Source organism: Pleurodeles waltl, chromosome 1_2 (assembly GCF_031143425.1).
Source record: "Pleurodeles waltl isolate 20211129_DDA chromosome 1_2, aPleWal1.hap1.20221129, whole genome shotgun sequence".
Classification (NCBI taxonomy): domain Eukaryota; kingdom Metazoa; phylum Chordata; class Amphibia; order Caudata; family Salamandridae; genus Pleurodeles; species Pleurodeles waltl.
In genome coordinates, this window is record NC_090437.1 from 165,929,160 (window position 1) to 165,954,106 (window position 24,947).

The 24,947-nt window shown below is 43.4% G+C and overlaps 1 protein-coding gene across 1 annotated transcript in view; it reads left to right on the top strand.

The window, feature by feature from the left end:
• The first annotated feature begins 9,853 nt into the window (after positions 1-9,853).
• LOC138298608 (zinc finger protein 829-like) overlaps positions 9,854-24,947 on the top strand; it is a 154,922-nt gene continuing 139,828 nt past the window's right edge. The window contains exon 1 of the mRNA XM_069236888.1: positions 9,854-9,998. Coding sequence (XP_069092989.1) covers positions 9,975-9,998 — 24 coding nt within the window. The 5' untranslated portion in view covers positions 9,854-9,974. The remainder of the gene's footprint in view (positions 9,999-24,947) is intronic.

A 24,947-nucleotide genomic window follows, 5' to 3' on the forward strand; every position in this document is an offset into this window, starting at 1 on the left:
ACTGGGGCTTGAACTACTCTTGTGTGCTGCATATGGCAGAGGATGATTTCTCAATAACTGTAAAATGAATTCATTATCATCTGACTCTTCATTGTGCATCAAAGACTTCCTAGATTCTGTGGATTTCTGCTCTTTTTCATTAGAAGGATACAAATCCAATTTCTGGTGCTCTTTCTAGCTTCGTTCTCATTTTCTTGTGTAATTGCAGGAAACAGCTTAATTCCCTGTAAAGTCTCAGTTGTCCAAAATTTCTGATCACTGTCCCATCTAGCCTCTGCTAATGTCTTCTCAGCTTTTCCCATTCTTTTTTCGAATTTCAATTGCTGTTGCTGTCTAGCCACTAGTTCCCAAATTGCTAACGTTTTTAAACTGTGCTGGTCCCGGAGGAGGTTTCAAATCATACAGTACTTTCCTCAAATTCTATAATCTCCTCAAATTAAAGGTTCCATGGGCAGGAAACGCTAAGCTCCCGTTTTTCTCTGTCACTTTGCACCACTGTTTCAGCCAAAGACATGGCACAGCACCCTACTCTTCGTTGTCCAGTGGACATGGTGCTCTCCTTGTATGGCTTGGGTGGATCCAGTTCGGAACTCCAGCGCACTTCACAGCTGTAGTAGTGATCAACACTACTTGGTAAGGACCCTTCCACCGAGTCTCCAAACATGTCTTCTCACGTGCTTTCTTATCACAACCCAATCACCTGCTCTCAGGTTGTGTCCTTGATCTTCAGACGGTTGCAGTGTGGTGGCTTCCACCTAATGAGAGAAAGAGCGAACCACATTAGTCAGACCTTTGCAGTAGTCCAACACCATATCATCTGTCATGTTCACAAGAGCATTGTCAGAAACTGCTGGGAACCTCATTGCTCTGCCCATGAGGATCTCATGCAGTGACAGTCCTGTTTTCCTGGCGGGTGTGTTTATCATAGTCATCCGAACTAACAGCAGTGCGTCAGGCCATTTCAGATTTGTGGATGCACATATTTTGGCCATTCTTGATTTCAAGGTACCATTCATCTGCTCCACAAATCCTGAGGCTTCAGGGGGGTACCTGGAATACAACTTCTGCTCAATGTTTAAAGCTGAACACAGAATCTGATTCTAAAGAGACCGGAAACCCAAAACGTGGTATCAGTTCCCTAAGCAGTAACTTCCCTACACTAAAGCTGTCATTTCTTCGTGTTAGAGATGTCTATCCATCCACCTGGGAAATTGCATATCTCAATCTTCCAATGTGGCTCAAATTGACCACTATCATTTACTTTCCTCAAGTCCTGAACAATTTGAAACTTCCCACAGGGCTTTCTCAATCCCATTGTCAGTGAATTACATGGACTGCTCAACACTTCTTTCAAAACTCCTTGGCTTACAAATTCTGTAATTATGGGTGCAATCCCTTCAATTGTGTCCTGTGTCATGTGGTATTGAGGAATCTGGGGGAAAATCGTGTTTGGCTTGACTGGGACCTTAACTGTCTCAACTCCTTTTATAAGTCCAATGTATTTTCCTGTAAAATCCCACACTTTCATTTTAACTGTTCCCTGTAAGTCAGAAGGAAGATCTCTCACGGTGAAGACTGGAAAGAAACTAATCAAAGGGTACTCCTCATTTACTGTGTCACAATCAGTTTCTGGGGTCAGATCATCTTCAGCATCAGTGTTTGTCTGAATCTCAATTACATCATTTGAGCAAGTAATTGAACATCTGGTCTTACATAGCAAGTCCCTTCCTAGCAAGGATACCGGACTCGAGTCACAAACTATGAATTTTGTGTAATCCTTGCCACTTTTAACCTGAACTGGTTCTGTAATTGGGTTTGTCAAATATTGATTTACGACCCCTACAATCTGGACTGTTTGCCCTGAAAGGGGCAGCTTTGGAACTTCTGCATTTCTTACCATAGAGAGTGTAGCTCCAGTGTCAACCAAGAATAAAACCTTGTAACCCATTACCTTTCCTTACATGTACGGTCCTTTCTGTTCTACCTCTAGTGAAGCTGCTAACACACATTCCTCTTCATCCGAGCTCTCACTCACCCAATAATCGTTTATTCCATCCTCACTGTGTAATGGGAATTTGTGCACTGTGTTATTACTCTAAATAAACCTTTGACCTGTGACCTGCTGAGGAAGCATCACATGCTGCTGCTCCATTGGGGTTGAGGTATTTGAATTTACTTTGTAGCTACCATTTCAACTTGCGGTTGCATTTGCTGTGACTGGGGCATCTGCAAACGTGCCGTTTGCATCTGTTGCATGGGCTGAAAACCTTGCATCTGATTCGCATTGCTTTGAAAATTTGGATTGTGACCTCTCATTCTCAGTCCTCTCATGTTTTGAAAAGAATTGACATTGCTCATTTGCTGAACAACACCTTCTTGACCTAACGTCGGACACTGCAGTTTCCAATGTCCGAGTCCTCCGAAAGCGTGGCATGGCAACAATCTCTTCATTCCCTGCTCATCATTCTGAACCACTACAGTATTCAAATCAGGACTATGGGTCACATTTCCAGTTCCACCACGACCTCTACCTCTTGCTTGATTCTGAAACACCACCTTTCCTTGTTGCTGCTGTTGTGGAAAGCTTCCCTTCATTCCTGTTTGTGCCGCTTTATTCTGCATCACCATTGCCTTTTCTTTCAGCTTTCTCTTCTTCAACTCACTCTTGTCACTACAGTACTTTGCATACTGCAGTACCTCATCAATCGGCTTTGCCTGGCAGCAAATCAAATGACTCCTAATCATCTGACTAATATCAGGTCTCAATCCTTCAACAAATCTGAACACAAAATGAATCACGTTCTTTGGCTCGATTGTTCCTGTAACACTGTAATGCTTGAATGCCTGCAACAATCTCTTGTAGTAGGCATGTATTGACTCTTTCGCTTCCTGGGCTGTCCTGTTTATCCTCTGCCAGTCAATATTCTTGGGCGAAATTCTCTTTTAAAAAAATTCAGTCACCTTACACTAATATTTCATTACGTCAGGAGATGGTGCACTTGTTGCTGACTCTCTGAGGTTCTCTTGTCGGCCAGTCTATGCTCCTCTTACATTCAACCCATAAGTTTGCTGGAACTACTTTGTCTAATAGGGTGTTCAAATCCTCCCACAGGCATTTTGCGAGTTTCACAAACCTGTCTGTCTGCTGGTACCATTCTACTGGCTCCTCTCTCAATTTGGGATAATCATTTGTAAATGACAGAATGTCTCGTCTGTTCCAAGGGACATGGACAAAGTTCCCTCCTGAAATCTCTCTCATCAGTAGAATTTTCATTGGGACATCAAACTGCTGCACATTTGCAGTAAGATTCGCAGAATCCCTTTTCTTCTTGTCTCTTTTCTTCACCCATCGCCCTTCCCATTTGTCTAATGCTCCCCATGTTTGAATGCTCTGAATTAATTCCCTAAGGTGAAATTTCATTCCTGGGATTCTCATGTTTTCAAAATCCTTTGAATCAAAATCTAATCTGTAACTCCTCTTTAAGTGCTTTGTTTTCTCAACCTCTGTCATATTTCTCTGCTACGTCTGCTAATTTCTGATGTACTATTCCTGCTTTGTTAGTAATCAGCTTGCACAATTAATGCAATTTATCTTCTCTGATTGTGTCAATCCTGCCTAATCCCATTGTTCTCTCTATTAGGTCTTCTGCCTGTAGTCTAAGTCTGGTCAAATTCAGGGTACTTTGTCCGCTAGGATCTCTTTGTGTACTAATCAACCTCTCTATCCATTCAGTTAACTGCTGAGCTGTCAAACCTTGTAATGTAACATTGTTGTGACTTACACTTGGCACTTGCTGTAACTACAGGTTCGGGGTTTCTGGTCTTACTATGCTTGGATTTGGACCTTTGTATGATCTCACCCCATTATTTAGAGGAATCCTGAAAGGACTCAAATCAATTAATGGACCCATTCTGTCAAATGTTGGTCTCATGGCAGTTATTCTTGCGGTTGCGTTATATCTCTCCCCTTCTACACTTGGGTTCAGAGTTTTCTGCTCACTGTGCTCGTTATTTCCCTGGGCAAACAATGGTATGACTGGACCTATGGTAACTGATACTGACACTGCATCTGGACTTGGTCGGGCATTTGCGTCTCTCGGGTATGCTATTTCTGTACTCTGACTCATCAATGCAGACATTTCCATCTGTGATCCTGCGATGGGGGTGTATCTCTGGACCGTCTGTGTCTGTATCGGGGACATCAAGTTTGGGGTTGACCTTATCTGAATCAATGTTGGCTTCTGGTAAACTTGTCCTGCCGGCACTATCAAGTTTGTTGCAGTATCTACAATAGGTACATCTGGGTAAATTCTGGGAATATGCGGCATGGGCCTTTGAATTTCTGAAGAAACTGAAACATGATGACCAACCTGTATCTGGCTTTGGGTCGATTCAACTGATATCGAAGCTGTAGGATCTACACTGGGGCTTGAACTACTCTTGTGTGCTGCATATGGCAGAGGATGATTTCTCAATAACTGTAAAATTAATTCATTATCATCTGACTCTTCATTGTGCATCAAAGACTTCCTAGATTCTGTTGATTTCTGCTCTTTTTCATTAGAAGGATACAAATCCAATTTCTGATGCTCTTTCTAGCTTTGTTCTCAATTTCTTGTGTAATTGCAGGAAACAGCTTAATTCCCTGTAAAGTCTCAGTTCTCCAAAATTTCTGATCACTGTCCCATCTAGCCTCTGCTAATGTCTTCTTAGCTTTTCCCATTCTTTTTTTGAATTTCAATTGCTGTTGCTGTCTAGCCACTAGTTCCCAAATTGCTAACGTTTTTAAACTGTGCTGGTCCCGGAGGAGGTTTCAAATCATACAGTACTTTCCTCAAATTCTATAATCTCCTCAAATTAAAGGTTCCATGGGCAGGAAACGCTAAGCTCCCGTTTTTCCCTGTCACTTTGCACCACTGTTTCAGCCAAAGACATGGCACAGCACCCTGCTCTTCGAAAACAATATAGGCGGGTGTAACTTCTGGCGGTGTAATTTCTCCTATTCCCGTTGGAATATATGTATCTCCCCTTAGGACACTCTTTAAAGCTTTGAAAAATGTAATCTCTGTAATGTTTAAACTGCTTTCAATCAAATCAGGAAGTGACTTTCAATCCCAAAATCCTTTTCGCCGACGTTCTCAAACAATTGCACTTCACGGTTGTCTGCCAATCCGTGCGTGACCCTTCTCACCAACCGACCTTTCCCTGCGCAGCTTCAATGACATCACACTCACACGTACAGTGGCTGAAAAAGTCTTTCGGCTTGCCCTCCCCAATTCGAACTCACGTAAAACTAATGCAAAATTATTGTAAGCACTAAATAAAATCAAAAACCCAATTTGTCTGTTTACTACAGGTAGGGGAAAGAATCGCTTCAGAAACCTTACGGATTTTTCACTGACGGTCTTTCGCTCTAGCAGCTACTCTTTCTTCCTAAGTATCCCTGACTCGCAAGAAAAATTTGACCCACAAATTTTACTCTCAACTGATCAGTGGGTCTGTCCCAGTGCACATAAGACTCTCAGTCGAAAAACGTTTCACTCACTTTAACATGCACTCTCGAGGTTGTCAACCATGCCCGATTGACCTATTAAACCAGACAAATTACAACAACACACCAAGTGTCTCATACACTTTTCAATATACTCTGGAGTCTTAGACCACACAGAGTCCGTATGCCAACAACCATGTGGACAATTTTGGAGCACGAAGTGTGACACACATGTGAAGTTCGATGACTTCCCTATTCTCACACTTTGGAATATGCAAACTCCTTCAACTACTTAATTTGGAGTATGCAAACTCCTTCAACAACTTCATTTGGAGTTCACAAACTCCCTAAACCCTCACAAACATCAAAATTCACCTGCAATTTGCTAAAGCTGTGTAAGCGCAAAACCTATTCCATTCACACTCTCACTAGAATGCAGAGAACATCCTCAAACAAGCAATGCCAAGCGCCAAGGTTCTGGGAAAGTCATTCTAAGTTCTTAGGGACACATTTTCTCTCCACTTTGTATCATCGAATCTGAAAATCTTAATCTTTACCAATTTTTCTTACCAAATCTGCGAATTATACTTGATCTCCTAAGGAAACCATTCATCCAACTCCTCTACCCTGCTAAAATTTCTAGAGAGCTACTTTGCTACCATTTCTGGAAAGCAAAAATGATGTTTTGATAGGCTCTTAGGAAGGCTGACGTTCTTCCTCAGCTATATTTCTAAGTGGCCTCTTAAGGAGACATAATCATCCTACTCTTCTACCTATCTCTAAGCTTTATGATGGCCTCTTAAGGATACTAACCATCCTACTCTGCTACCATTTCTGTTAGCGCGTCTGGCCTTATTGGGGTTCTTATCGTTAATTTATAAGGGGACACGTTAGAGGTTCGATTGACCTTTTGACTACGCTTAGAGTAAATCCAACCATAAGACTCAATTTCAGTACAATTCATTAACAATATCAATCAGCAATATCAATAATCTTTGGAGTCAGTAATCTTGCGCATCATGACCCCTTTTGCCATGAATAACCACACCTTTATTTAAAAGTTAGAATGTTTATTTCCCTATATTAACAATGCTAATATCATGTAACTTAATCTCAAAATCAAATAATACATACAGAAACAACACTGGATGACCAAACCTTCTAAAGAATCTCAATTTAAGTAATGCATGGATTACTATCCACTCAAGAGTTACAGTACAAATCAATAGCAAGAACAACTGCGCAATAGCAATAGCATGCATCTAGAGTCAGCAACTGAGCAGCATCAATTATTTATTAATAGCAACCTATTAGCATGTTAGGGTCTTCCCTCATTTGTCTTTTGATTAGAATAGCATGTTTGGACTTCATGCAAAACAATTTAGTCAATATAAATTTGGAAAACATCTGGCTATATCTCTATCAAAATAGCGGTTGGTACCTAGAAACAAAAGACAAATTACAACAAGAACAATAGCAATACCTCTCCTCAGTATGGATCAGCAAGCTGTGATTATCTTTGTCATTTGGACATCTGTTTGGTCAGCGTCAGCAACGGACCATGAAAGAGAATGGTTCAGAACTTTGGCTCTAGTGTATCTGAACCATTTGGAAAGCAAAGTCTAAGGAACCAGCATTCAGCATCAGAAGTTGAAGCAATAAAGTTAAAGATAGAATTCTCTATGTATGAGAATCAAAAAAGGAATGAGCATAGAAGGTGAGAATGATCGAAATGGCGCGCTTCTCCTTGTGCAGTCTGGCCAAGTTAAAATCGTCTAAAACACTTCCCACGTTGCCATTAGTCAAAGGATCGTACGTTTACTTTTAATCCAATGAAGGTAGAACTTCAAATCTAAGATATAACTAAACTGTGTTTCACATGTCGATGATTAGCTCCTCTTCTCCTGTTCCCATCGTCAGGCAACAATTTTGTATCCCTCTGTCCTTCAGTCAGTGCATCCATAGTTAGCTCCTGGGAACATTGCTTTCTCACACACTAATCTATACAATGTAACAGTAACCAATACAGCACACTCTCACAAGCAGTTCTCATGAGAAAAGAAAAACATCTGCTAGCCTTTGGTCAACTCAGTGGAAAATAATTCACAATTTAATTTCTTCAAGCGAACATTTCTCACAGTATTATCTTAACAGAACAGTTTAACATGAGGCTATGCGCAACTAGGCCCGAGACCTCCCTAACTTAAGAGCTACCATTTAAAAGCGAATACATGATAAGTAATCATTAATATAACATACTTCACTCAAGTGGGCACATTTTCCAAGTTGCACACTATACTAAGTCAAATTCTATGCAGATTCATAATTCAAATACATTAATATTTATTAGTATAAATTCAGCATTCACAGGTTGACAGGTAAACATGCACTTCTGTACCTCCTGCTTGTTGCCCTTCTAAACAGGTGGTCGGTCCAGTGGCCAACACGCCTATTAACAAACTTTAACCTATCATTGATTTCCTACCGTCCAACTCCCTTATGGAAATATAAATAGGAAACAGGATTGAACATGGAATCAAAAAAGAATGTGATTGTGGCCCCCCTGCCACTGAGAAGATAAAACTGCCCCAACATTCCTCTCAACTCTAGGACTATGGCCAAGAGAGTCAGATGTATGGAGCCAACACGCCTATTAACAAACTTTAACCTGTCATTGATTTCCTACCATCCAACTCCCTTATGGAAATATAAATAGGAAACAGGATTGAACATGGAATCAAAAAAGAATGTGATTGTGGCCCCCCTGCCACTGAGAAGATAAAACTGCCCCAACATTCCTCTCAACTCTAGGACTATGGCCAAGAGAGTCAGATGTATGGAGCATTCAGAGGGCATCACCCTCCTTCCACTTGTCTTCACCCAAATAAACTGCCTCTCCCTAACTTCTTCGGACATTTAAAGGCCTGAGATGCATGAACTGACCTTGTGCCCCCTGAATCCTGCTGAAAATAAGACACCATAGGGCATATTTAACAGCCCCTAGTGCCTCCTTTTGCCACATTAGCGTAATTTCTTTTTATGCTAATTTGGCCTAACGAGGCCAAAATCGCTGCGCCATGTTTACAAAGTGGTGCAATGAATGCATTGCGCCACTTTGTAACCCTTTGTGCTACATTGTTCCTGCGCCCAACATAATATATGAAAAGGGAGCGTTCTCCTGTTATGGGGGCTGAAAAAATGGGGCGAAGAAATTTAATAGATCACTTTGCATCGTTTTTTTCAGCACTTTTAATACCTACTCAGAGTCTGCGTTAAAGGAGGCACGCCATTGATTATAATGGGCTTCAATGAGCTCTGCAGGATTAGCGTAATTTTTTTTACAGTAATCCTGCAAAGCTCTGGACTAGCGTCAACAATTCTGTCACTATTCCCCCCTAACTGCCGCCATGGTGCGCTGTATTTTAAATATGGCGCACACATGGTGTGCATAGCCACTTTTAAAAAATATGCCTCTTGATCTTTGGCATTCACTTTCAACAGCTGGTGGGTTCGCCAACTCTCAACCCTCCCCCCCCCCTTAACCACCTGGTGGGTTCGCCAACTATACCGTAACACCAACCCACCGTGAACGCCCCCCAGCCCCCCCAACACCCCTTCCCAGCAAACTTCGTGGATAAACCTCAAGTTTGGTACAGGGGTCTGAAACTAAAGTATATCTCAATAGGACAACGAGAATGCCTTCACTCAGGAATGAGTGCGAATGACTACATGTGAGATACTGAGCAGTAAAGACTGGTTAAAGTCAAAAGCTATCTGATTTGTGAGATGACGGTTTGTAGCAAAATGTAACCATGCACATAGTCTCAGAAACGGTATCGCGTATCTAAGGTATTTATAAATACATTTATCTTATAGCAGAAAAAAATAAACTGAAGTAAAAAAAATAGGTCTGTTTGCATGCGCAATTCCCGTGCATAAAAATGTACGCATTTTTCAACACAACGCCGTAATTTGGTGGGTCGGGTTCCATATTCTCGAAAAGCGCAGGGTTTCGAAATTCACAAAGATGGGTATCAGTTAGTACATCCAATAGTGATACCGGAAGGGGTGCAGTAGGGACTTTGCAGCTGTTACAGGAACTGATATCGAACGATGTTTGTTCTCAGATGCACATTACTGGGAGTGATATGACATTGAAATGAATTAGAACGATGTTGCGGGAAGTGACGATGGCTGCCCTCTAACAGCCGAATTTCATTGGAAGTAAAACGTGCAGTAGCGTCATTGTTTATGAGCATGTTTCGAAATGTTTGGATGTGCGCTTACTGCTCCTTGGCATGCGTTTGCATGTATTGGCAAGTAGTGTACAAACGACTAGACGTGCGCAGTACGCCTCGAATTATCCTTTCCAGGGTTCCTGTGAGCTGTATACACAAAAGCGAGCTTTGTGTCGGGATTCAGATCGTAGACAGTAAAGAGACTGCTCTTAGACGTGGAACCTACAGGCATAGTTGGGAAAGAAATGTCTCGACAGGATACAGATCAGGTGAATGATGCGGGGTATCGCATTGTGTTCGTGGATAGTCAGTGCTTCAGTGGATTGTATTTGCCCCTATATGGTCGGTATTTTAAAGATATACAGGGTTCAAATTTACTCCGGAGGGGTCTATAAAAGTACCAAAAATGTGACCCATGTAAAAAATAAAATGGAAAAAGATGTTCCAGAAAGTTTGTGACTTCCTTTCGAGAAGCAACATCAACAAAACATTTCTGTTGTAAACTTATTTTCCCCTCAAAGGGGAAGAGACAGAACCGAATAAAACCATCCTTTCCCCTCTTTTCCTGCACTTATGTAAATGATGATCAGTATTTTATATTTTTGTTGTTTCTACCTGCGTGCAGTTTGTGGGCAAAATACTTCTGAAAAACAGGCAGTATTCGGAACAGCAGGCGGACATTTCTCTATATTGGTCAAGGGTCTCCCAAACAAACTAAAATTCAATTCCACACCACAGTGAATGCAGATGTGAGACAAAAATAGAAATTGCCATAAATTTAAATATCGACATTTTTCCGAAGAGGGAATGACTTTGCCCTACTTCTAATGCTTCTAGCTGCAGCATTTGGTCCAATGGCTTGATACAAAACAGAATGATAAGTATTCACTGCTTGCGAAATGCTGTATAGTTGCAATGCTTGATGTGTTATTTTTGATGCCTGCTACAAAGGAGCTAGGAATCCCATTCTTAATATCATTGATGTCCTTTGTGTGGGACAGGGCAGTGAAAGAAATTGTTCAATATTCATAGTACTTTGCAGACACTGAAGTTTGGGGCGGTAGGCTGAGATGTGATGTGAGCGTTGCATAATGGATTTGAAACCTGTTTAATGGATCATTTATAAAATGATTATTAGTTTTTAGGGACCTAATCAGAGTCCCCTTGAGGAAGGTTTTGGTGTATGTTTGACTCTGGTAAGCTGACAGATACGCATGGGAAGAGCTTCCCGGCAGGCTGCCGTAAATCAATAAACTAAAAACACTTCATGTGTTTTTTTGGAGAGGTGGGGTGAAGGTCGTAGTGTCATTTTAGGGCTGTATGGGGCACTTTGCAAAGACCACTTGGTGACAGAACTTCCAGTTAGGGCAAAATGGGAGAGGGATGAGGAAGGATAGAACCAAACAGTGGTAAGCCATACAAGTTTCTACACCATCATGTCTCAATCTTGTGGTTTTACATAACATTTCTGTGGTGATGGTTTCCATCAAAGTAGCACGTAGCATGCATTGTCTTTGCATATGATACGGACGTGTCCAAGAGTGTCAGATTTATTGGGCAGAGTAGTGTTGCATCTGTCTGCCTCAGCAGGTAACATAGTCAAGTATATGAAAAAACATTGTATACTTTATCGTAAATCTTAGAAGGGTAAAATATGCTACAAATGAGTTGCACTGTCCCTTTTATTACCAAAAAAGATGCATAGCCATTCCTTGGATACAACATGTAGGCCCCTTGTTTGAATAGCACTTGCCTGTCCTCGGAGAATGGTTTCTGAGTGAGAAATGCACATGGTCAGAGTGTAATTTGTCAGTGGGTTGGAGGACAATCTGGCTGTCAAAGTGCCCTGAGGGTGGATTCTGCATACAGAAATACATTTTACTTGTACTATGGACTCATGACATTAAAAAATAATTATAATGATATTTTCTGCTGTTATATGTACAATGTCTTTGCTCTGCTGGTCTACATTATCTGGCTGTTACAAAACCAAATATGTAACTTTTTATATTGACCATTAATCTATGAAAGTGACATATGGTTGTATTTCCCAGACTCCTTCAGTTGCACATATTTATACATGCCAAGCAATGTCAAAAAACATCATTTTCTCAAGTTAAGATCTGGAAAACTGCAAAATTTACACCCAATGGCAGTTGTCCTACCCTTCTCTTTTCCCACACGTCACCCAGTAAAACAGGTATTCCCCAGGTGCGGTTGGTCATTTTGTAATGGAGTTGAACAGGCCAAAAACTGTGATCAAGTAAAGTCAAGGTGGACTAGAAATGTTCACATTTTTGGTCCATTCTCCCTTATGATAAGTCTACCCAAATGGTAAGCACCACTTTTATTGAGAGAAGTCTGGAGTTGCCTAATTATTGCGCTTTTGCCATTGGCATAAAAATTCAGCTTTTGACAGCACTTGAACATGCAGAAATTGTGTATTTTTAGTAGCAGTTTGAAGGATAGTTTTGGTAAGAAAAGTCATTTGACCCATGTAAGCCATACCTACCCTGGCTTCCTCTCAGCCTTCTGATTTTTAAAAACATCTTAGGTTGATAGGGTTGCTGGATGGCAGATGAACATGCAGCCCAAAAATACCCTTATTTCTAATGCTGAATTTTGTTGAAAACTGTCTTTGAAGTACAGACCTGACTTGGTTGGCAATATGACCTGATCCTCTGACATGTAGGGTACTATTTACATTAGGGCAAATGAGAGAATGCAAAATGGTAGCACATTTGCCGTAGGCAGTAAATTATTTTGTTTACCACTAATGTAAAGGTAAGAGTAGTATGAATATGGAGACCTTGTGCTATGCGAGTCATTCAGGGCTCCATAAATTCACCTGGTCTATTGTTTTCAAAAGTGTGTGGGCTTAATAGGTTTTTCTCTGTGCAGAATGAACCAGCAGCTGCAAAGAGCAGATATTGTACTTTCAAATCTCACTTCAGGTCATGAACCCCAAATTCCCTACAAAGGGATGCAGTTTTGTCTGTTCCTCTCCTTTGCAGTATGGCTATCCTATGTCTATCCTGTCATGTGGTACCATTTTGACTGCGTGACCTGCGTGACCTAGTGACGTGGCTTAGCTGAGTTAGGGGAGCACAAGGGGAGTAAATGCAAAGACACCTTACATTCCACAGTTAGAGAAAGTAAATGATATCATTTATATTAGCAAGTCTCAGTTGCCTTAAGTGCAGGATGAGCGGTAAATCCCCATATCTGCTCCCTGAGGGAAAATAAAAAGAGGGAAGGTAGATGCCGGAGAGACACACCTTTTAACAGGAGGCCCAGCTTCCAACTCCATTTTTTTGTTTGATGATAAAGGCTTGCTTTAAGCCTATAGGCTTGCTATAAAGGCGTATTTCATGTTCCCAATGTTGGCAAATTGATGGGGTGAGATGGTTGGTTGGTCTGGATAATATAAACCCTGATTTCCTCCCTCCCCAGGGGACCTGAAACACAAATTGTGGGTAGAAACCAGAAAGATGAATACCTTGTAGCAGGAGGCCCAGCTTCTGACTTCACAATTAAAAGCTTCCCGGAGTCCAGGGGATTATTTTGGGCCCTCCAGGATACATGGTTCACCACTCTGTTCACAAAATGCATGAATAAATCATTATACATACTTCTCAGTACACTTAAATTAAAACAACTCATCAATACTACAGCACACCCCAGAGGCAAAACAATGGACTTAATTGTAACCGCATTTCTTAATATTCATTGCCAGACACCTATACAGAATCAGGAAATCAACACTTTTGTGGGTAGAAACCAGAAAGATAGATACCTTGTATAAGGAGGCGCAGCTTCTGACTTCACAAGTAAAAGCTACCCAGAGTCCAGGGGATTATTTTGGGCCCTCGATGATACGTGGTTCCCCGCTCTGTTCACAAAATGCATGAATGAATCATTCTACTTACTTCTCAGTACACTTAAATTAAAACAACTGATCAATACTACAGCACACTCCAGAGGCAAAACACTGGACTTAATCGTAACCTCATTCCTTAAAATTAATTGGCAAACACCTATACAGAATCAGGAAATCAGCACTTTTGTAAAAAGCTTGCACTTTTTACAAAAATCCCCACAAAAATTACAAAATACCGACCCTTTTTTAAGACGAGCTTGGCAGCACGCAGCGCTGTCTGCAAGACATGTTGTATTGACTATGGGCTTTTAACCACACCCAATCTTGCCAATCGTTCTTTGTTGTGCTTGTCTTAAATGCTTTTTTAAATTGGTGCAGTTTGCTAAATGTCCCTCCTTTTGCGTGCTAAGTTCCCTTCCAGGGGATTTCACTAAGAGAACATTTTTGCTGGCTAAGTCAGGCTTCCTCCTGTTACAGCGTAGGATGACTCCTTCTCCCCTCTGCTTTCGGTTTAGCCTTTAATCCTATTTTCCTCGCTGCAACATGCGTCCAGCGATTGTGCAAAAATAGACTTCTCAGGAAGGAGTTAATCTTTTTCTTTCCCTTTTTTCTGGAACATTTATTCCTCTGTCTCCCCCCCCCAAAAAAAAGGCAAACAGGCTGAGCGGTGTAATGAAGTTTGGCACATCACAAAGGCTGCCGGTCTGATAACCTGCCGTCGCTATGGCAACAGCAGGGCCCTCCATCCACTGAGCACGGGAAGGGGATGTGGCACAGGTCTCACGCAGTCTGGCTCAGCGCCAGCACCTCATTTGTTGTTTTTACCCTCCATTGGAAAAATTTGTGTGGACCGAACAGCACATTCCACTACCATTCTACAGCTTTTCAGTTCCAACTTTTCAATTGTGCCTCCATGTGTTCCTATGTTGAAGTCTGAAATAGAGCTGAGTGTAGGCAATCAAACTTAGGAGCGAGGGAGGAGGGAGGTAAGAGCCTGTGTGAGAACCTTCAGCCCGACTCAGGCGGGGTGGTAGTGACAAGCATGTTAACATATTGGAAAAATAATATATGCAATCATGTATACATGTAGAAACAAGAGACCAAAAGCTGTGGCCTGTGGAGTGAAAATGTTCTGCAAGGTTTTACCTAATAACTGCTACTCTTTGCATGTGCAACACTGTGGGGGTTATTCTAACTTTGGAGGAGGTGTTAATCCGTCCCAAAAGTGACGGAAAAGTGACGGATTTACCACCAGCCGTATTACGAGTCCATTATATCCTATGGAACTCGTAATACGGCTGGTGGTATATCCGTCACTTTACCGTCACTTTTGGGACGGATTAACACTCCTCCAAAGTTAGAATAACCCCCTGTATGTCTTATACAAAAAAGCATCTTACATTCAGCTGTACATTTGTGCACCAAGCAAACAACAACAAGTTTACGGTTCACAATGTAGTCGTCTTTTTATTGTGAAAGGGTCCAAATAAAGTAGAAATAAGTTCGGTCTGCTATGTTTGCCAGTGTATTTATTGATGTATTTCAGGAACCTAGCCTAGTAAGCAAGAGTGCTGTACATTACATGCTGTGTCGGGAGACGATCTACAACATTGTGTACTTCTAGTGGTGATTACACAAATACATTTCACACACTGAATCTAACATATTTACTCCATTCATTGCAGCATTAATAATTAAAAATAATCTCCCAATACTAATATTCAGTATACTTCTAACAATCACAGCCCTAGTAGATATAAAATCCACCCCTCATTAATCTTACATTTAGGAGGCAATGTCTGTAGGTTACGATTTCCTTTTTATTGAAGAGATGTGGATCTTCATTTGGAAGTGTGTTCTGGGATCTTGGTCAAGGCGCAGACACAAACATTCAACTGCTAGAAAGGCTAAGAGGTTGTCTGTCTCAGGTGTAATTTGCTGGAAGGCCTTTTTGCAGGCAAGTCAGGCTGGTCCAAGAAAGCACACTAGAAATGTTGTACATATTATATTCTTTTTAAATCACTAGTCTCATGTAGAACAGCTGCGCTCTGCAAGAGTACGCCAAGTGTAATATTTCAATATTTTAACTTACAGAGCTGTGTTATAAAATGGAAACACCTTCATAAATTCCTTCCTGGATACAAGATACATACTTCTGGGTGCCAAAGGCTTATGGCTGTGATAATATGACATACATGCACCGTGTGAGATCTCTTAGCGGTAGGCAGTGCTTGAATCTTATAACACGTGGGATTCTGCAATCAAAAAGCTATGCACCAAGGATTTAAGTGCTTTGTGGGAAGGTGATTATTATTATAAGAGAAAAAAATACCCCCTGCTGTACATCGTAAAGAAGATATTGCAAGTCACCTCGGACTTCCACGATCTCATAAAGGAACGCTCAAGGCAGCATGAACAGCTTCATTTAGAACGATGGGCCCTGTAATGCATTAAAAAAATGAGAAAATACACTGGCAAATAGAGATTTTAGTCAGCAACGGCTTTGTACACAGCTTGGTCCATAAGTTGCCTTCTTGTGAGTTGTTTCTCTATATAACTTGTTTACATATTTAAAGCACTGCCATTGTACTGTTCAAACACGAACAATGCAAAGCATCGGTGTATACATCCTTTGTAACTTTAATGTTGTATTAAGTGTATTGTCAGAAAATATTATATTTACATTCTTATGTACAAAATGTCCTTATAAATGTATTCGAAGACGGTGCAATACACAATTTCATTCCTAGCATGTGCCTCAATTGCTGATAAGAGGAATTCTGTCTTTGGAGAAATAGCAATTCATTGTCTTATTACATGGCTGACCAAAGTTCACTTTATAATTTTTCTTTCAAGTCATATTCTGCCTTCCGACAATTGCCAGGTGATTTTGGAAGATCAATATTACTAGCTAGAGTACTATTCACATGTGTTTACAAGGACATTTGTGCAAAAAGTTGTAATTAAATATTTTTTTATTCTTTTTATGTGGGATACTAACACTATAAATGAACTGCACCCAGATGTCTTTTAATATTTGCATTGCACAATGATGTTTTTTAAATATGATAAGTTTAGGGAATAAACAAATAATGAGTAGGTTACTTATGGATCAGCTTGTGCATAATTCCTTAGTTGATTGATCCCTGGTTGAGAATATCTGGGTTTGCCACTGTAAAGTACTGTCACTGATGGGACGTTGGAATAACAGGTGCACGTGAGAAGGTACTGCTTTGCAGTCAGAGGAGTGGGCACATGTGGGCAGGGTTACATAGTAATCTGAAAAAGGTGGTCAATGCCTAGTGTCCGCACATCTGCATTTAGATGTATGACAAATGTATTCAAATTACAGTAGAATTGTTGCGGGTGCCAACCCGGTAAGAACACCCATCCACAACGGGTGTTAGGTGCACTGATCATTTGATCAAATGACCTGTGCTAGAATACAAATCTAAGAGTACCAGGGCACACCAAAGGTAGTCTGAGAATCAAGTCCAAAGTGGAAAGAGAAGTCCAAATCCAAACACAATGTGGAGGTTGAAGAGATTTTATTCTTCGTGGAACAGCCGACAGGTGTTTCATCACACGTTTCATCACAAGGCCGTTGTTGGAAAATGGGTTATTGGTAGGGCAGGTAGGTACCTACACCTAGCAACAAGCCACTAACCTCCACATAGGTACAGTTAGGTCTCAGTAAATTAATCCCAGCTCAACCCTTGGTAGCTTGGCAACAAGCGTCAAGGCTTAACTTAGGAGACAAAGTGTAAAGCATTCAAATATCACAAAACAGTAATTAAATAAAACACAGGAAACAGTTTAAAAATCCAAAACCAATTTATAAAAATAGTTTATATTTTTATCTTTAAAATGACACAAAAACGATTAAAATCGGTTCAGGGAAACCGGAGATATGAATTTGTAAAGAATTATTACTTTTCTAGCGCTTAGAAACAAAAAGCGCCAATCGGGTCATCTGGTTGCACCTCGACCGGGGCAAAGTCAAACTTTCAGGCCGACCGCGATGGAGCCCTGCTCGGCTACAGGTCGCGGGAGGCCTCGGTTAAAAAGTTACCTTCTGACTTAGTCTTTATTTTGAAGTTTTTCTTCACCGGGACGAACCTGCCAGTTGAATCCGACCTCCTGGAGCCCTTGTCCGGATACGCGATGTGGGTTTCCTCGGTGGAGACTTTTACCTTCGGACTTAGTCGTTTTTTCGAGATGAAAATCCTTCGACCGGGGTAAACCTGGATCTTGATCCGACGTCCATGGAACCCTTCTCGGATACGATGGCTGGGAGGTCCCGGTCAACTTTTTACGTTCGGACTTAGTCTCTTTTTTGGATGTTTTTCTTTACCGGGACGAACCACGAAGTCAGGCCGGGTCGCGGTTGAGGCAAGCCGGCTAGAATTTCCGCGGCGGGTCGGTCCCTCTCTGGAGCTTTTTTCCAAAAATTCTCAAATCTTTTCCAAACTTCTGGGGCTTCACCCAGATGTTCTTTTAAGGTTCTTTTGGGGTCCACAGCTCACCCCAAGGGTCCAGAAGTTCTGTGATGGTCCTTGGGGGGTGCGGACTTCAACTCCCAGAGTGCACCTGGCGCAAACTCCTTTTTGGCCACTGGACAGTGGTCAGCTGGTCGCTTTCTTCAGGAGTTGGTGCAGGGGACTCTGGTTTAGCAATTTTTCACCTGTAGCAAACAGGGAGTCCCTCCTTGAACCAGTTGAAGCCAGGCAAAGTCCTTCTTGTGGTGAAGCCCAAGTGTGCAGCTGGTGCAGTCCTTCTGAGTGCAGGGTCCAGGTGCAGGCCAGGGGTCCAGCAGGGCAGTCCTTCTTCTTCTTTAGTTCCTTTCTTGTTGAATTCTGGAGGGGATCTGAGGTGTGAGTGCAGGTCTGCCAGTTTTATCCTTGCTCCTGGGTGAAAAGCAGGGGGGCCCTGGTTCTCCAATTAGGGACAGGGTCGTCCCCCTGTGATGACCACTTCCTGGGAAGTGTGGCAAAAATCCATCCCAGAAGGCAACAGTCTCTAAAAATCCAACATGGATGAATCTGATTTTTGGAGGTTACATCTGGCTGAGCCCACCCACTGGTGTGGCTAAAAATCATAAACACACCCCTCTCCTGCCCTCTCCTAATCTAATCAAGGGGGCACCTAGCTGTCTGGGGTTGCAGGATGTGGGGGTGTTGCTGGGTGCTGCAAATGTACTTCTCTGCCTTTGAAGACCAGTTTGGCAGCCCTCCCCCTTCCTGCCTCATCATCTACTGAGGGGAGATTCTCTCCCCCAAGCACATTCCTTTGTGTGAAGCCTGGCCACTTCACACCTCATCAAGGCAGCCTGGCAGAAGCTGCTGCAGGCTGGCCAATCAGAGCACAGCAGCAAAAACAATGCAGAGCTGAAATTGGCAACTTTTTAGGTAAAGTCTAAACTTTTTACCTGGACAAGTTATATTAAATCCAACAACTGGAAGTTGTGGGATTTATTATAACAATCAATTTGATACCAAATTCTTGGTTTGTAACATTTAAGGAGACTTTCAAATTTAAAATAAAGTCTGCCCATTCTAGCCTATGAAGGCCATTTACTTCAATGAGGGAAAAACGAATTTGGCTGTTTTTACCTCACCAGGGCTTATAAATCTATTTTTATAAAGTCCCTGCTTATAGTTACATGGCACCCAGCCCTAGGGGCACATAGGGCACACCTTAGGGGTGACTTATATGTAAAAATAAGGTAGTTTAAGACTTTGGAAGTACCTTTAATTCCAAAGTCGAATTTGCATATAACTTTAATTTAAAAGCAGCCAGCAAGGCAGGCTTGCTTTTAAAATGACACTGGGCACCTCAGCAGTGCACCTAGGTGTGCACCACCTATGCTGTGGTCCCTAAACCTACATGCCCTACCATATACTAGGGACTTATAGGTAGGTTAACTTAGCCAATTATAATTAGCCTAATTTGCATATCCATTTTACACAGAGCACAGGCCCTGGGACTGGTTAGCAGTACCCAGGGCACCATCAAAGTCAGGAAAACACCAGCAAAAAGAGGAAAATGGGGGCAAAAAGTTATGGGGCCTCTGCAATCAGCCCTGTTTTCTCACACAACCCCCCCCCCAGCCCACCCGCCCAGGAGACTCAGCCCAACCCTGGGAGAGTCTTCCTGGCTTGTTAGGCGAGGAAGACAGTGAAGAAAACTGGCTGTCCCTTTGCAGGGCCTACTCTGCCTTATATCCTCCTGTCAGGGTCACTCCCTATGGGTAGTGAAGCCATCCCAACAGTCAAAGGACCCACCTCAAACTGAAACTTTCCTCTAGGGGGGTCTTCCTCCTTTCTCTCTGCCAACTTGGGTAGTGAGGTGCCCACCTCCCCTACTCCAAACTTTGCTAGGGCAACACCTAGCTTACCCAAAGAGGTCACCCAACACTTGAGCAACCCCACCATGACCAATAGGGTCAGGGGGCCTACTTTGCTATTGGCCCTGGGGTCTGCCTCCCAGGCCAAGTACATTGCTGCCAGGAAGGCTAGCACCCAGCAGAGGCTACTGACAGCTGTCAGTACCCAGAACCACACCCTAAGCTCTCCACTGACAGGTGGCTGAGCTGCTTTAGGGGCAACTTTGGGGTCCTGGCACCCCTCTTGCTGTCTAGAGTGGGGGGCTACCACCTCCTGTGGCAGACACCCTCCTTCCACTCTCCCTTCTGTCAGTGCAGGGGCAACACCTTGCATCTGGACAGCTGCCTGACTACTCAGGACTTCCTTGGGGTCAGGTGAGGCCTCACCAGTGCCAACTCTGGGCTCCCCCCTTACTGGGGCAGAAGGCCCTTGGCTCCCTGGAACTCTCTTTAAGAGTGGCCTACCCTTCCTTTTCTTCTTTCCTTTTCTTGGGGACCCCTGTCTCCTAACTGTAGGGACTGACTCCCCAGGACTTTGGGTTGGGGGGGCGCCCTGGGCGACCACCCCATCTGTGACCAGACTCACCTCTGGGAGGTCATTGCCCAGGATACAATCTAGGGGAAGGTCAGCACTGACTACCACCCTAATCCAGTCAAGGATACCCTCCCTCTCTAGGGGCACTATGGCTACAGGTTTGGAGGTGACCTCCCCTGTGGCTATCCTGACTTTCTTTGTCTTTCCTGGGACATACATGTCTGGGGTCACTAACCGGTCACTCACTATAGTGTGACTGGCACAGGTGCCTCTCAGGCCAGTGGTAGGGATCCCATTCACTTGAATGTGGTGGAAGTGCCTACTCCCACCCTCAGGGATCACCAGCTTACCATCTGGTCCTGTCTCCCAGCACAATGCTAGGAGGACTTCATCATCTGAGGAATCCTCCTCTATGGCTACACTGGACAGCCCAGTGCTAACCACCTTCCTTGGACAGGCTGCATCTCCTCTGAAGTGACCTGTCTGCTGACAGTCAAAGCAAGCCCTACTGTCCAAGAGTTTTTTTAACCCTGGGTCTCCCTGTCTCTGCTTGTCAGAGTGGGAGTGGGATTTACTCTCCTCCTTCTTAGGGTTCTGGGGTACAGAGGGAGTCTCTGTGGTGGGCTTACCACCTCCCTCCTTAGGTTTTTGGGGACCTGTCCCCCCCTTCTTGGAGTCTCCCCCCTGGGACTTGACAACCACCCTGGTTCTCAACCACTCATCAGCTGCCTCCCCTAGCTCTCTAGGGTTGGTCTGCTTAGAGTCCACTAGATGCTGGCGTAACCTTTCTTGGATACAATTGGTCAAGATGTGCTCTCTCATGATCAGATTGTATAACCCCTCATAAGTATCTACTTTGTTACCAATAATCCAGCCCTCTAGTGCCTTTAGTGAAATGTCCACAAAGTCAACCCAAGACTGGGTACTGACCTTCTGGGTGTCCCTGAACTTCATTCTATATTGCTCTGGGGTCAGACCAAACTTCTTGGCTAAGCACCTCTTCATACTAGGGTATGAATCTGCCTCCTCCCCCCTTAAGGTGAGAAGCCTATCCCTCCCTGAGTTGGGGACCAACTCCCACAAAAGGGAACCCCAGTACTGAGGCTTGACTCTCCTCATCTGGAGGGCCCTCTCAAAGGCCCCCAGCCACTTATCTATGTCATCCCCCTCTACATAAGCAGGAACCACCCCCTTGGGTAATCTGGGGCAAACTCCCCCACCCATGGACACCTCAGCTTCTTTATCGCTGCTTCCATCTCTTTTCTCTTTGTATGCCCACTTTTTCTTTTCTAGGGCCAGCTTCTCTGCTTCCAAAGCTATGTATGCTAGCTGGGCCTCCAGCTCTCTTTCTCTGATGGATGGGTTCTCTCCTCCTGAAAGGACCCCCTTCCCACCACTAGCTTTGGATCTGCCCCTAGTGACTGTATTTACTGAGGACCGTTCTTCCTCATCCTCACTTGGGCTCAGATGCCTTCCCTCCCCTGAGTGGTTAGAGCTTGCATCCTCCCTTCTTTCTCCCTCCTCTGGAGCTTCTTCTGACTCTACCTCTTGGGCCTCAGCCCATGCTGTCAGGGATGTGATCAGGATTTGCTTCCTGAGATCAGTGGTTGCAGGCAACCCTCTTTCAATACACAACCCCCTAAGCTGGACTACTGTCAGTGTGGGTAGGCTAGCCAGATCAAGCTCCATGGTTCCCTAGTTTTGTGTCAACAAAAACTTTTTGCAAAAATTGAAAACAAGAATTTAGAAAAATTACAAAAATTCAATAATAGAAATTAATCCAAATTAAAAATTAAAAACAATTTTTGCACTAGGACAATTTAAAGGATTTTTAATTTGTTTTACCTAAAACTGTAACGTGATATTGAACACAAGTACAGGATCCCGTCGCTGCTTCCAATTATGTTGGAAAATGGGTTATTGGTAGGGCAGGTAGGTACCTACACCTAGCAACAAGCCACTAACCTCCACATAGGTACAGTTAGGTCTCAGTAAATTAATCCCAGCTCAACCCTTGGTAGCTTGGCAACGAGCGTCAAGGCTTAACTTAGGAGACAAAGTGTAAAGCATTCAAATATCACAAAACAGTAATTAAATAAAACACAGGAAACAGTTTAAAAATCCAAAACCAATTTATAAAAATAGTTTATATTTTTATCTTTAAAATGACACAAAAACGATTAAAATCGGTTCAGGGGAACCGGAGATATGAATTCTTAAAGAATTATTACTTTTCTAGCGCTTAGAAACAAAAAGCGCCAATCGGGTCATCTGGTTGCACCTCGACCGGGGCAAAGTCAAACTTTCAGGCCGACCGCGATGGAGCCCTGCTCGGCTACAGGTCGCGGGAGGCCTCTGTTAAAAAGTTACCTTCTGACTTAGTCTTTATTTTGAAGTTTTTCTTCACCGGGACGAACCTGCCAGTTGAATCCGACCTCCTGGAGCCCTTGTCCGGATACGCGATGTGGTTTTCCTCGGTGGAGACTTTTATCTTCGGACTTAGTCGTTTTTTCGAGATGAAAATCCTTCGACCGGGGTAAACCTGGATCTTGATCCGACGTCCATGGAGCCCTTCTCGGATACGATGGCTGGGAGGTCCCGGTCAACTTTTTACGTTCGGACTTAGTCTCTTTTTTGGATGTTTTTCTTTACCGGGACGAACCACGAAGTCAGGCCGGGTCGCGGTTGAGGCAAGCTGGCTAGAATTTCCGCGGCGGGTCGGTCCCTCTCTGGAGCTTTTTTCCAAAAATTCTCAAATCTTTTCCAAACTTCTGGGGCTTCACCCAGATGTTCTTTTAAGGTTCTTTTGGGGTCCACAGCTCACCCCAAGGGTCCAGAAGTTCTGTGATGGTCCTTGGGGGGTGCGGACTTCAACTCCCAGAATGCACCTGGCGCAAACTCCTTTTTGGCCACTGGACAGTGGTCAGCTGGTCGCTTTCTTCAGGAGTTGGTGCAGGGGACTCTGGTTTAGCAATTTTTCACCTGTAGCAAACAGGGAGTCCCTCCTTGAACCAGTTGAAGCCAGGCAAAGTCCTTCTTGTGGTGAAGCCCAAGTGTGCAGCTGGTGCAGTCCTTCTGAGTGCAGGGTCCAGGTGCAGGCCAGGGGTCCAGCAGGGCAGTCCTTCTTCTTCTTTAGTTCCTTTCTTGTTGAATTCTGGAGGGGATCTGAGGTGTGGGTGCAGGTCTGCCAGTTTTATCCTTGCTCCTGGGTGAAAAGCAGGGGGGCCCTGGTTCTCCAATCAGGGACAGGGTCGTCCCCCTGTGATGACCACTTCCTGGGAAGTGTGGCAAAAATCCATCCCAGAAGGCAACAGTCTCTAAAAATCCAACATGGATGAATCTGATTTTTGGAGGTTACATCTGGCTGAGCCCACCCACTGGTGTGGCTAAAAATCATAAACACACCCCTCTCCTGCCCTCTCCTAATCTAATCAAGGGGGCACCTAGCTGTCTGGGGTTGCAGGATGTGGGGGTGTTGGTGGGTGCTGCAAATGTCCTTCTCTGCCTTTGAAGACCAGTTTGGCAGCCCTCCCCCTTCCTGCCTCACCATCTGCTGAGGGGAGATTCTCTCCCCCAAGCACATTCCTTTGTGTGAAGCCTGGCCACTTCACACCTCATCAAGGCAGCCTGGCAGAAGCTGCTGCAGGCTGGCCAATCAGAGCACAGCAGCAAAAACAATGCAGAGCTGAAATTGGCAACTTTTTAGGTAAAGTCTAAACTTTTTACCTGGACAAGTTATATTAAATCCAACAACTGGAAGTTGTGGGATTTATTATAACAATCAATTTGATACCAAATTCTTGGTATGTAACATTTAAGGAGACTTTAAAATTTAAAATAAAGTCTGCCCATTCTAGCCTATGAAGGCCATTTACTTCAATGAGGGAAAAACGAATTTGGCTGTTTTTACCTCACCAGGGCTTATAAATCTATTTTTATAAAGTCCCTGCTTATAGTTACATGGCACCCAGCCCTAGGGGCACATAGGGCACACCTTAGGGGTGACTTATATGTAAAAATAAGGTAGTTTAAGACTTTGGAAGTACGTTTAATTCCAAAGTCGAATTTGCATATAACTTTAATTTAAAAGCAGCCAGCAAGGCAGGCTTGCTTTTAAAATGACACTGGGCACCTCAGCAGTGCACCTAGGTGTGCACCACCTATGCTGTGGTCCCTAAACCTACATGCCCTACCATATACTAGGGACTTATAGGTAGGTTAACTTAGGCAATTATAATTAGCCTAATTTGCATATCCATTTTACACAGAGCACAGGCCCTGGGACTGGTTAGCAGTACCCAGGGCACCATCAAAGTCAGGAAAACACCAGCAAAAAGAGGAAAATGGGGGCAAAAAGTTATGGGGCCTCTGCAATCAGCCCTGTTTTCTCACACAACCCCCCCCCCAGCCCACCCGCC